We start from the raw sequence: 12,552 nt of genomic DNA, 5'->3' as shown, positions 1-12,552 counted from the left end.
TGTGTGTGTGTGTGTGTGTGTGTGTGCAGGGATCAGAGTGTGTGTGTATGTGTGCATTGCTATGTGTGCAGGGATCAGTGTGCGTGTGTCACGTGTGTGCAGAGACCAGTGTGTATGTGTGTGTGTATGTGCACTGCTGTGTGTGCAGGGATCAGTGTGTGTTTGTGTGCAGGATCAGAGTGTGTGTGTCATTGTGTGTGTGTGCAGGGATCAGTGTGTGCGCACAGAGATCAGAGTGTGTGTTGTGTGTGCAGGGAACAGTGTGTGTATCGCTGTGTGTGTGTGCGTGTGCAGGGATCTCTCTGTGTGTGTAGGGATCAGTGTGTGTGTGTATCACTGTGTGTGTACACAGGAATCAATGTGTGTATGCGGGCATTGCTCTGTGTGTGTGTAGGGTTCACAGGGGCCTGTGATATAGCAGCCCTGATCTGGTACTTCCAGGGTTTGCAAGGTGGTGGTTTCCTTCTCCCTCCTCAGCCATGATTGCCCAGCTCCTCCCCTTCCTCTGTCTCTGAGTTCACCGCAGGAGAGCGGAGCCTGGACCGGGCAGGGACATCTATGGGGCTGGAGGGGGAATGCTATGCTCTGCACACACACAGCCCCTTCACTGCACCACCCCACACGCACTGCTCTTGCACTGCACCTCCCCCCAACAGCCCTTGCATTGCTCTTCACACACACAGCCCTGATTGCTACCCCCCCACACTTCTGCATTGCAACCTCCCACACACTACCTGCATCGCAACCCCTGCATTCCTTCTCCCCCCCAGCCCCTGCACTGCACCACCCACCTACACAACCCTTGCATTGGTCAAGACACCTTCCCCCATTTACCAGCCCTCTACAACCTGGCCTGTGCTCCCTACACTGCCCACCTCTCCTACTCCTGGGATCCCTTTTTAATTCCATGCTCTGCTAGGGTTGCCACCTGTCCAGGTTTTCCCAGGATCATCCCTTTGTTGAGGTAGCTGTCCTGGGAAGTCTGTCTGGGTGCTCGGTTCGTGCTGCCAGCTGTCCAGTATGATGGGCTCAGGACCATCCCGGCTGTATCTCAGAGGTGGCAGCCCTACAGACCTCCCAACACTCCTGGGTTTTGTGGGACTGTGCCACTTTGACCCCAACCCCCCTGTCCCGGTTGAAGCGGCTGCTGTCCTGTGGGGATGGCTAAGCTCGACTCCCCGCGCCAGGCATTGTGCCCTGATTCCTGGCGCATGGGGTTGAAGCGGGGGAGTGGGGGCATGGCCAGGCCAAACACAAACATCGCTGTGACTCCGTGCACCAGGAACCAGGGCGTAACGCCCAGAGTGGGGAGCCCAGCCCAGCCAGCCCTGCAGGACAGGAGCTGCCACTGTAGGGTGAGTATGAGACAGGCTCGCTCACCCCGCCCTCCCACCACCACCTACCTGGGGGCAGAACCTGTCCCTCCAGGGGCCTCCCACCCCCAGGCAGCACCTAGCCTCTGCATCCACAGGCCTCCTTTCCCCTGGGGGCAGCACCCATCCCACTTTAGCCACTTGAAATATTGGGAGGTATGACCCTACCCCAGCCTGTGCTGCCCACCCCCTCCCCATGTTGTGCACACCCTGCCATCCACCTCCCCTAATTTACATCCACTCCCTTGCAACATGGCCTGTGCTCCCCACACTGCCCACCTCCAACTCTGCTGGGATCCCTTTCTGATTCCACCTCCCTGGCCAGCACTCACCACCTCCCTGCTGCCAGGTTCCCTCCCCAATCCTCCCCCTGCAAGCCCCCCAGCCTGCACTCTCCACACTGCCCACCTCCCGCAGTTTACCACGCCCCTGCAGCCTGGCCTGTGCTCCCCACACCACCCTCCTCCCTGCTGCTGGGATCCCTCCCCAATTCCCATTACTTGCCTGCATGTCCCACACTGGCTGTCTCCCCTATTGCTTAGGGTTACCATACATCCGGATTTTCCCGGACATGTCCGGCTTTTTGGTCCTCAAATCTCCGTTCGGGAGGAAATTCCAAAAAGCTGGGCATGTCCGGGAAAATAGGGAGGGGTCGTGGGACTTGGATCCGGGCCGGAGCCGCTGGGGCCGGAGCCAGAGCCGCTGGGGCCGGCGGTGCTCGGCTGCTGGCCGGCGCCACTCAGCCAGGGCCGGTCTGGAGCCGCTCGGCCGGAACCGGGGCCCGAGCCGGGCTGGAGCCGCTGGGACCGGGGCTGAGGGTGCTCGGCCGGCGCCGCTCGCCCAGGGCCAGGGCCAGGGCCGGGCCGTAGCCGCTCGGCCGGAACCGGGGCCCGAGCCGGGCTGGAGTCGCTGGGGCCGGGGCCGGAGCCGCCGGGGCCGGAGCCACTCAGCCGGAACCGGGGCCGGTGCCCCAGGGCCCGAGCCGAGCCGGGCCAGAGCCGCCGGGGCCAGAGCCGCTCGGCCGGGGGGGCCAGACTGGGCTGCGACTCCTCGCGCGCCACCGCCCCAGCCCCAGCTTACCTGCTGCCTGCCTGTTTCAGGCTTCCCGCGAACATTTGATTCGTGGGAAGCAGGGGAGGGGGAGGAGCAGGGGCTGGAGCATTCATGGGAGGGGGCGGAGTTAGGGCGGGGACTTCGGGGAAGGGGCGGAGTTGGGGTGGGGCCGGGGCGGGGAAGGGGCGGAGTTGGGGCAGGGCCAGGCCCTCGTGGAGTGTCCTCTTTTTGTTTTTTTAAAATATGGTAACCCTACTATTGCTGGGATCCCTCCCCCAGTTTACCACTCCCCTCCCACCTGGCCTGTGCTCCCCACGCCACCCGCCTCCCTCACTCCTGGGATCCTTCCCTGATCTCACACACCCACACCCAACCTGCCCGCCCCACGCTGCCCGCCTCCCGCACTGCGGACATCCTTGATCCAACAAGAACTAGAAACCAAGATACAAAAGATCAATTTTTTTTCCTTTCTTTTTTTGCTAATCTTATTTCTGAGAGGGTGAACAACCTATTTACAAAGGTCACTTTATACAGTGCACAAATCCATCGGTTGCGAGATGCCAAAACCAACCCTGCTTCTCCCACACACACACACATATGAAAACAAGCATAAATATAAAAGCGAAAACACACTTACACAGAACTATGCATGTACACACCCATGGAGCTACGCACCCTCCCCCATTCAGAGATAAACACACACACAGCAAGAGGCACCTACCCACATATATATCCGTATGCATACACAAGAGAGAAAGACACACCAAAATACACACACAGATTTAAGCACACATATTGACTTACACACACAGATAATACACAGCTATCTAGATTTATACACCCATGAGTACAGATAAACACACCCACGCATAGATTGACCCAAATACATACACAGAGGCAAACACACCAGAATACACACTTGCATAGATTTGCATGCACACATAGAGACAAACACACAGACACACCCACACATTATCTCACACACACACAGACAACAACAATAAATTTGTAACCTATTAAGCAGAGTACATCGGAACCAGGCCCAGATCCTCAAAGGTATTTAGGTGCCTTGAGGATCTTGGTCCAAATGCGATGGGATACTACAGTCAGAGGGTGTCAATTTTACAATCTGAGAGGGACAATCCAAGGGTGAGAGAGGTTTACAGTCTGAGGGACAGTCTGTTGGTGACAGGTTGTGACAATGAAATTGACAATCAGAGGTGACAGGGCATTACAGACTAGGATGAGAGGTCAAGACAATCTGCCGGTGACAATCAGAGGGAGATTACATTACAATATCTAAAAGAAATATCCCAATACTGAGGAGAATCCCAAATCCAGACAATAAGCATTTTCACTCTTTCCCCCACTGATGGATGGGCTGAATTTCCAAGAGGCAGGTGTGGAAGGTGCTTTACCGGTTACATCCTCTTCATCTTGTAGGCCCTGCTAGCTCCAGGATGTGGCTCCAGCTCGTTGCTGGGAGAGGCGAAGGTGAAGAAGCTGTTGCTGGATTCACCCGCAGGTGGGGATGTGGCAAAGAAGGGTTTGAAGTGGAAGTCTCCCTCCCCACACCTGCCCCGGACCGGTGTGGCATCCCCAGGGAACCTGGCAGCATTACCTAGAAAGGGGATGATACAGGGTCAGTTGGATGCTGGATTCTCTATCAGAATAGACATTAGTGACTATAGTAGTGTGACAATTCGGGGATTGAACATAGAATCTCCAAATCTAAGACCATGAGTGACCATGGCTTGATTTAAATGCAGGAGCTAAGGTTGGGTTTGTCACAGGACATGGTGGAATTTGAAGGCCTGATTTAGGCCTAAATCCATTAGCCTGGATTCGTAAACCTTTTGATGAGGAGGTACCACCCACGAAAGAGACAAATGCCAACGCTCAAGAGTCCAGCCCCCAAAATTCATGAGATTTGCTTACAAAATCATGATGTTCTTAAAATTATATAAAAAATTTCCTTCTGGTTCTGTAGCATTTATTAGTCACAGTTTCCCTCTTTTCTCTGCAACCATGAGGACTACAAACTTACCCTTTTTTTAAACACACCAAATGCCCAGAGACTCACAGTAAAGCTTGTGCATTGGCGATACCACATGGCTAGCTAAGGTTGGAGAAATTACAAGGGATGTTCAAAGCTTTGGGATTCAGGGCGTGAATTAACCCATGTTCTGGAGAAATCCCCTCTGAGGAGGGAGAAAGGAGCTTAATCTCCATGGCCCATTCAGTCCGTGGCCTCTCCTCTGAGGCTGCCAAAGAGGGGAGCTATTAGCGTGGGTGGGGTTTGATAGATGGACAACTGTCCAAGCTGAGAACCCATCTACTTGTCTCACACAGGAGTGTCTAATCAAATATTTCATAGCCAGGGCCGGCTCCAGGGTTTTGGCCGCCCCAAGCAGCAGCAACAACAACAACAACAAAAAAGCCGCGATTGCGATCTGCGCCGGCAATTCGGCGGGAGGTCCTTCACTCCGAGCGGGAGTGAGGGACCGTCCGCCGAATTGCCACCGAATAGCTGGACGTGCCGCCCTTCTCCGGAGTGGCCGCCCCAAGCACCTGCTTGCCAGGCTGTTGCCTGGAGCCGGCCCTGTTCATAGCACTTGGGAAGTTGCTGATATGGCAACACTTGGAGAGTGACTGGTCTGTGTGAAGCCCTCCTCCTTCAAACACACACACATATGTGCCTCCTCCTGCCCTATGGCATGGAGGGAGAGTTCAGTCTCTATAGCCCACTAAACCCTTGTCCCCTCCACTAACAGTGTCAGTGTAGTGACTCCTTATGCCAGCTTTTGCAACCTCTGTGAGTAGTGAAATGAGAACTCCCCACAGATCTTACCCAATGGGAAGCCAAAGACAGCAGGCTGAGGCATCATGGGAGGCTCGTGGGCAGCCTCCTGATTAGCCACGGCAATGTTGCGCAGACGGAGGCTGTCGTAGAGGCCCTGGAGCTTCTGGTACTGGCGGTTGCGCTCCATGAGCTTCTCAGAGAGCTCGCTGAACTTCTTCTTGTACTCCTCCAGCACCTTCTTCAGGGAGGAGACCTCGCTCTTCATGGAGGTCAGTTCCATGTCCTTGCTCTGCAGCTGCTGGGTGTACACCTTCTCCATCTGCTTCAGGTGTCCCTCAGCCTTGCTGTAGGTGTATTCCTGGTACAGGCGCTCCTGGTGAACCTGCCATGTGGAGATTATGACAGGTGTGACAGGCTTCTTTGACCACTGATTGTCAAAGGAAAGTGAAGTCACTCCACTTGAGATATACTTTCCAAGTCCTGTTAACCACCAACACCGCTGTGAAGTGCCAAGGACTGCCCACCTGGACCCATGCTTCTCACTGCAAAAAGACCCCTCCACCTGGAGAGGATTCTCCAGCTGCTGATCAGCCTATTTCTCCTGCTAGCTCTGCTGTGCCTCCTGGACAGCAGGGAAAGAGGACAAGGTGAAGTGCTAGTAACCTCTCCCTTGTCCACTGACAGATCTACAACGCCTTTGAATTCCTTTACAGGAATCACACCAGTACAGGGTGAAGTGCTAGTAACCTCTCCCCTGCACTATGGTGAATCACAACTGCTTTTGAAGAAGAAAAGAAGAAACACTCGCTCTGCTGAAACCACCAAAGTCCAGGGATTCCTGACTACAAGAGACATTAAGAACTGGCCCTGGTGGAAGAGACGGAGCATTGTTTATTGGCAAGGAGGGAACTGTGGGGACCATTCCTGGGAATGCGGGGTCCAGTGGTGGGGTGGATTTTTTTCCAGGGGCGGGACTTTGTGCTTATGGACAGGTACCTTCAGGATGCACTGCCCTTCCTAATTGGCTTTCAGAAGATAAATATCAAAACCGCCTTGCCACCACTAGGACTACACCCACTAGTCCCTTGACCCCTGCCACCACCACTGTGACTTATCCAGATACAAACCGTACTGTATATTCCAATGAAACCCATTGGCCAAGGCTTTCACATCTTAGTGATTTACTGAAATTTTGTTCAGAGAAATTATTCTTTAAAGTTCAGGATAATGTATATAAGCGAACAATTGAATGGAAAACAAATGGATCAGTAGAGATAGAAATACATGATATCACTACCAGCGAACCCCAAGAATTAATAATTGCAATTGATGGGTTCTATAGTGAAGTAGATATGATGGTTGTTCCTGGAACTTGTACTGTGTTAAATGAGAGAGGCCCTTATTGTTATTTGGTCACCCAATTAGTGAATAATCAGACAAATACCCAAAAAGTTTGTTCTGCCACTGGAAATTTTACCTGCATAGAAATTATTCCGGTGACTAATAATGTGACTTGTACCTTATTGCAATACACCCCCTCTTATACCATTAATGTTAATGCCTCCCGGAAATACATAAAGGTATTTGACCAACAGATGTGGTATAGTACTACACCAAAGAGAGATGTAGTAGAATATCGGTGGACTGTGATTAACACTACACTAGGGACTGTTAAATTTTCATTACCCTTATCCAGTTTCCAGATTACTTCTACATACCCAAACTGCTCACAGGGGGCTGCCATCAGATTAGCACAACAGAGGGCTTGGGTTATTTCCTCTAGAAAGAAGAGAGACTTGACCGGATCCCTGTGGGATGGGGCCAATAGTGCAACAGCAGTTTGGAATATTTTTAAAAACCAAGAACATGATAAGAAATTGGGCCAACTAGAGAAGGCCATTGGCCTTGTTTCTGGAGCACAACTAACCCAGGTACAGGCTGGAGTTGGTGAGTTACATGTTATTTCCGCCCTTAGTTCTATGACCCAGAAGTTGCTGAGAGAGATGGTACTGAATATCACTGAGGCTGGGAAGGCATTGCAGTGGGATCTAGCATGTTCAGAGACTCAGGATTTCCTGAATGACCAGCTGATGTCCATTCAGAATGATCTAGAACATCAGGCTTGGCCCACTGCCCTTACAGACACATCAGGAGTACCATCTGAGCTGTGGCCATGGAGACTTACTTGGAAACTTTCTGGATGGAAGTGCGGACGTTCTCAATGCTCCTTCCAAGCATATGGACCGGTAAAGGGGGTGTGGGCTCCCACATACCGTATCCTGCCGGGTCCATGGGGAGGATGCATGTGGGATTGGGTAATTCACCGAGACATCTGGGAAATTAGACCACCTGGTATGCCCAATCGATTTTTAGTCAGTGCTCCTGGGATTACACCTGACATTTGGATGGGGTTAGGTAGTCTATGGACATTTTGGCCATTAGAACCCCCACAGCTTCAGTGTATCCGTAAACTGAAGCCAGGAGAAGTTGTCACTGTTTATGACTACGTTTGCTGGGAGGGTAGGGGACAAGGAACTACCCTGACAGGACACTTACTTTTTCAAGCTAATAATAGCTGTGTGTATGTTAATGACACCACATTACAAGACATGCATTTTAATCTCACTACCACTGCAGGCAATCATATTATTTACTGGCCTGCAGATAGAGTTTTCCAAGTAGCCCTTAGGTTCCAAATACCCTTTAATTGGACTAGTTTAGTACCTGATAGATTTCAAAATTTGTTTTCACTGTTACCAGAGATTCAGAAAATCTCTGAAGTACAAGGGCAAATTCACATGCTTCAAAACATATATCAAGTTGAAAAGTATGCCTTTCAGACTGCTTATAGAGTATCCATTTTATGTACTAAGTATGATGTATTGTGCTTTGTGACTAAGGCTGTACAACAACCCCATTATAGTATTGCTATGGGAATGTTATTGCTTGTATTGTTACTAGTTAGCTTAGGATTATGTTATTGTTGTTGTAAAAGACGTAATAATAGTAATACCTTTCATGTTCATGCTAATCATGCATTGTCATTACATCCAATCAGAACCGCTAAAATTAAAACATCTGATGTAGAATCTGAAGTCCAGGACTTAATGCAAATAGAGGTTTGAGAATGTTTGTTGTACTAGAAGTACAAAAGGGGGGGTTGTGGAAGCAAAAAAAGAACTGTCAGAAAAGAACTGCTAAGCATGACAGTTTGTTAGCAAGAGTCAGGCTAACTGTAACCCTGATAACGCGAGATTTGTAGAAGCGAGGATTGTGTGAGGCGGGTGAAAAAGTACTGTGTGAGAAGTTATTGTGACCTTGTATAGATAAGGTGTAGAAGACCTTGTGTAGATAAGGTATAGGAAATATTGTATGTTGGCAAGAGTCAAAACAATTAAGAAATAAGATATCAAGATGGCCTATGTATAAACAAAATGCAGCTGTCTCTCATTATTTCTGTAATGAAAGGTATAAATGCTTGCTGTAATTAGGTACCGGGGAGAGAGACCTGCTTAGCTCTCTCCCTCTGCACAATTGTGAGAGTTAATAAAGCTTCTGACTTGCTGTACCCAAACAAAAGAGTGAGAACTCAGTTTTTCTCCGACAGTAGCATGACTACAGTGTACCAAAGGAAGGATGGTCTGAAGTTAAGCCACTGGACTGGGACTTAAGAGATCTGGATTCAGTTCCCACTGCTGCCACAGTGACTTTGGGTAAGTCACTTAGGTCAATATTCTCAATAGGGACCACTAATTTAGGGTTGCCAACACAAGACATCTACGGACTGATTTTCAGATGTGCTGAGCACTCCACACTCCAACTGAAGCTGATAAGAGCTGTGGGGTGCACAGTGTGATGTTATTGACATAAACTGTGACTGTATAAATCATTGTTGCAACCAGGGTCCTATGGTTGTACCAGGTCTTGTACAAGGAGGCCAAGTGGGGTGTCTATGGAAAGGTTGTAGTCTGCTGGTTATGATTATGCTGTCTGTATGTGTGTATCATTTTTGTATCCAAAGTTATGAATATTGACTATGTACTTGTTTGGTTCTAAGTAGCCTCAGTGAAGCATTTGGTCAGCTTCTTGGTAAAGGACTATTCTCAGTAAGTGCCCAATCAAGAAACACTTAACTAACAGTGGATTTTGTGAGATGCCAATCCACATCTGAGCTTTCCTGGGAACATTCAAACTAACATGTAAACAATGGTGTCGGCCTGCAAAAAGCTGCATCATTCATAGACATGTGACTTGCCCAGGTGACTGCAAACTCCATCTTGTTGAGGGGATTTTACACAGGAGAACAAAGGGGTTTCCACCCACAAGAGAAAGACTATATAAGGCTCTGGAAACCCCTCCATTTTGTCTTCAGCTGGCTCAAAAGATAGCCTCTCCACCCCAAAGAGATGCTTGAAAGAAACTGGAACAAAGGACAGTAACTACGGGGGAGGGGGGAGTGATTGCTGGACCCAGACTAGGAAGGAGTTTAGTCTGTAAAAGAAGTTTATCGGAACATCTCTGAGGGTCAGATTTACCTGCATTTAGTTTCCTACTGTATTAGGCTTAGACTTGCATGTTTTTGTTTTATTTTGCTTGGTAATTTACTTTGTTCTGTCTGTTATTACTTGGAACCTCTTAAATCCTACTTATTATACTTAATAAAATCACTTTTTGCTTATTAATTGACCTAGAGCAAGTAATTAATTCCTGGGGAAGCAAAAATCTGTGCATATCTCTCCAGCAGTGTTATAGAGGGCAAATAATTTATGAGTTTACCCTGTATAAGTTTTATACAGAGTGAAACGGATTTATTTGGGGTTTGGATCCCATTGGGAACTGGGTATCTGGGTGCTAGAGAAATGAGCACTTAAGCTGTTTTCAGTTAAGTCTGCAGCTTGTGGGGGATGTGGTTCAGACCTGGGTCTGTGTTTGTAGCAGGATAGCGTGTCTGTCTCAACAAGACAGGCTACTGAAATCCCAAGCTGGCAGGGAAAACCAGCTCAGAAGTAGTCTCAGCACATCAGGTGGCAGTCCCAAGGGGGTTTCTGTGACCCAACTCGTCACACACAGCATCTCTAAAAATCAGGTCATATGGGTCTCATGTTGAGCACTCAAATGCGAGGCTCCTAAAATTAGTGGACACTTAAAAATGTTGCTTTAATGTCCGTACTGCAGTTCCCTACATGTAAAATGGAGATAGTAATAGAGACATACTTCTCCTTGAGGATAATTCATGAATATTTGTGAGGTGCTTTGATACTGTTGTGATGTGAGGAAAGAAAGAATGTGTAGCAAAGATGGACAGAACCTTCCACGGTGACAGACGAGAAAGAGAGGAATGGCTAATAGAGCAATAATGTTTTACACTGACAGTTGGACAGAGAAGGAGGGAGGGAGAAGTGCAAATGCCACACTCTGGTGATTTTGAACCAGAGAGTGAGGGGCAACCTTCTCTGTGGTCCCAAGGCCACACAACAAAACCAAACAATGGGATTTCTTAATCCTATTCCATTCCCTTTGGCTCCCTTCCACAGTTTTCAGGCCACAAAATATAGCACGGTGGCCCTCCCTTTGGAGTGACCTAGGTGTCAGCTCTGCCCTCCATGCATGAGATATAGGTAGCCATAAAGACTGACTTTTGGATCTTTCATTCCTTTAGCAAACAAAATCTCTTCCCAATTATATTTTCAGAGACACTTTTGAAGGTGTCTACCTATCTTAGGACATCATGCTGATCCCCCACCTGAGGTGGATTTACCTGGTATGTCCAGAAGGCGAGTGCGCGGGAGCTGATGTCCAGCACAGTCTCTGGCCGAAGTCCAGCCAACACCATGGCCTTGTGTTCTTCAGAGGGACTTAGCTCGGTGCGGACAATGTCTAGCTTGCCAGAGAGGGCACTGTTGCAGGCAGGACAGACTGCTGGTGAACGGCTGAATTCCCCACTGCCGTGCTGGTCACAGAAGATGTGTGAGCAAGCCGTGACCCAGGCATAGCCTGAGAGCTTGACACGGCACTTGCGGTAATTGCACAGCAACATGTCCTCACACACAGACATTTTAACGGAGCCAACAGCAAGGGTGTTGACTCCAAAACAAATACCCCCTGGTGGAAAGGAATCTGCCACTCACCACACCAAACCTATAGAGCAAAACAAACATACGGGCTGGGATTCTCAAAGGGGCCTAAGAGAGTTAGGCGTCCAACTCCCATTGAATTATGGGATTCAGGCATCTAACTCCCTTATGCTGCTTTATAAATTCCACCCTAAAAGCCGAAGTGGAAACACTGACACTTTTATGCAGCATCAAAATAACCAGTTGGATATTTTTCTTCAGAAGCCTCTTGCGTCTCTGAAGAAAAAATGGCCCAATTTTCAAAAGTGGTGGCAACCAAAATCCCACATTTGGCCACTAAAATGGTCACAGGATACTTTAAAGGACTATTTGGGGAAACTCTAAGGGCTGGTCCACACTAAGCCCCCAGTTCGAACTAAGATACGCAACTTCAGCTACGTGAATAACGTAGCTGAAGTCGAAGTATCTTAGTTCGAAGTTAAAGGTACTTACCGCGGGTCCACACGCGGCAGGCAGGCTCCCCCGTCAACTCCGCCTACTCCTCTCGCGGAGACGGCGAGCACTTCCGGGATTGATTTATTGCGTCTAGACAAGACGCGATAAATCGATCCCAGAAGATCGATTGCTTGCCGCCGAACCAGCGGGTAAGTATAGACGTACCCTAAGTGTCAATCCTCATTTTGGGGTTCTGGACAACCCATGTGAGAAATTGGCCATGTCCCTTCAGGAGATGACATTTCTTCCAGTCTAGTTAATATTTTGAAGGGCCAAGTTTAATTCTTGTAATAGTGTCCACAAGCCACATTGGGAGAGTCCTGTGCATGTCAATGGTGATAGAGTAGCACAGTTGCCAGAGATGCCCAGCTTTTGGGTATGTGCTGATCCAGCTTTTTACTTCTGCCAATGCACATGGGGTCTATAGTGTGCTAATGCAGGTTTGGCCTGTATTAACACCAAGGTGTTAGAGCAGGGTGGGGCTGGGAGTTAGGACTCCTGGGTTCTGTTCCAGTTGTGGGAGAGAAGTGGAGTCTAGTGGTTAGGAGTCAGGACTCCTAGTTTCTATCCCCTCTTCTGTGCAAGCAGTAGGGTCTGGGAGGCAGGACTACTGGGTTCTATTCCCAATTCTGGGAGAAGCCTGTTTTCTAGTGGTTAGAGCAGGTGGGACTGAAATTAAGGTTCCTGCAGATGCTTCCCAACTCTGCAATAGTTTCACTTTGCAGTGTTGTAGCTATGTTGGTCCCAGGATATT

At 49.2% G+C, this 12,552-nt stretch overlaps 1 protein-coding gene across 1 annotated transcript; it reads right to left on the bottom strand.

Annotated features, from left to right (window-relative positions):
* Positions 1–3,847: 3,847 nt before the first annotated feature.
* Positions 3,848–11,284, bottom strand: LOC113408802 (E3 ubiquitin-protein ligase CCNB1IP1-like). Its single transcript, XM_026662211.1, has 3 exons — positions 10,988–11,284; positions 5,278–5,611; positions 3,848–4,047 (listed from the first exon to the last, which is right to left on the bottom strand). Exons 1-3 carry the CDS (start codon positions 11,282–11,284, stop codon positions 3,848–3,850), a joined length of 831 nt encoding a protein of 276 aa, XP_026517996.1.
* Between the last annotated feature and the right edge of the window lie 1,268 nt (positions 11,285–12,552).

Source organism: Terrapene carolina, unplaced genomic scaffold, assembly GCF_002925995.2.
Source record: "Terrapene carolina triunguis isolate 2854851 unplaced genomic scaffold, T_m_triunguis-2.0 Scaffold24369, whole genome shotgun sequence".
Classification (NCBI taxonomy): domain Eukaryota; kingdom Metazoa; phylum Chordata; order Testudines; family Emydidae; genus Terrapene; species Terrapene triunguis.
This window is presented reverse-complemented; position numbering and strand designations above follow the sequence as displayed.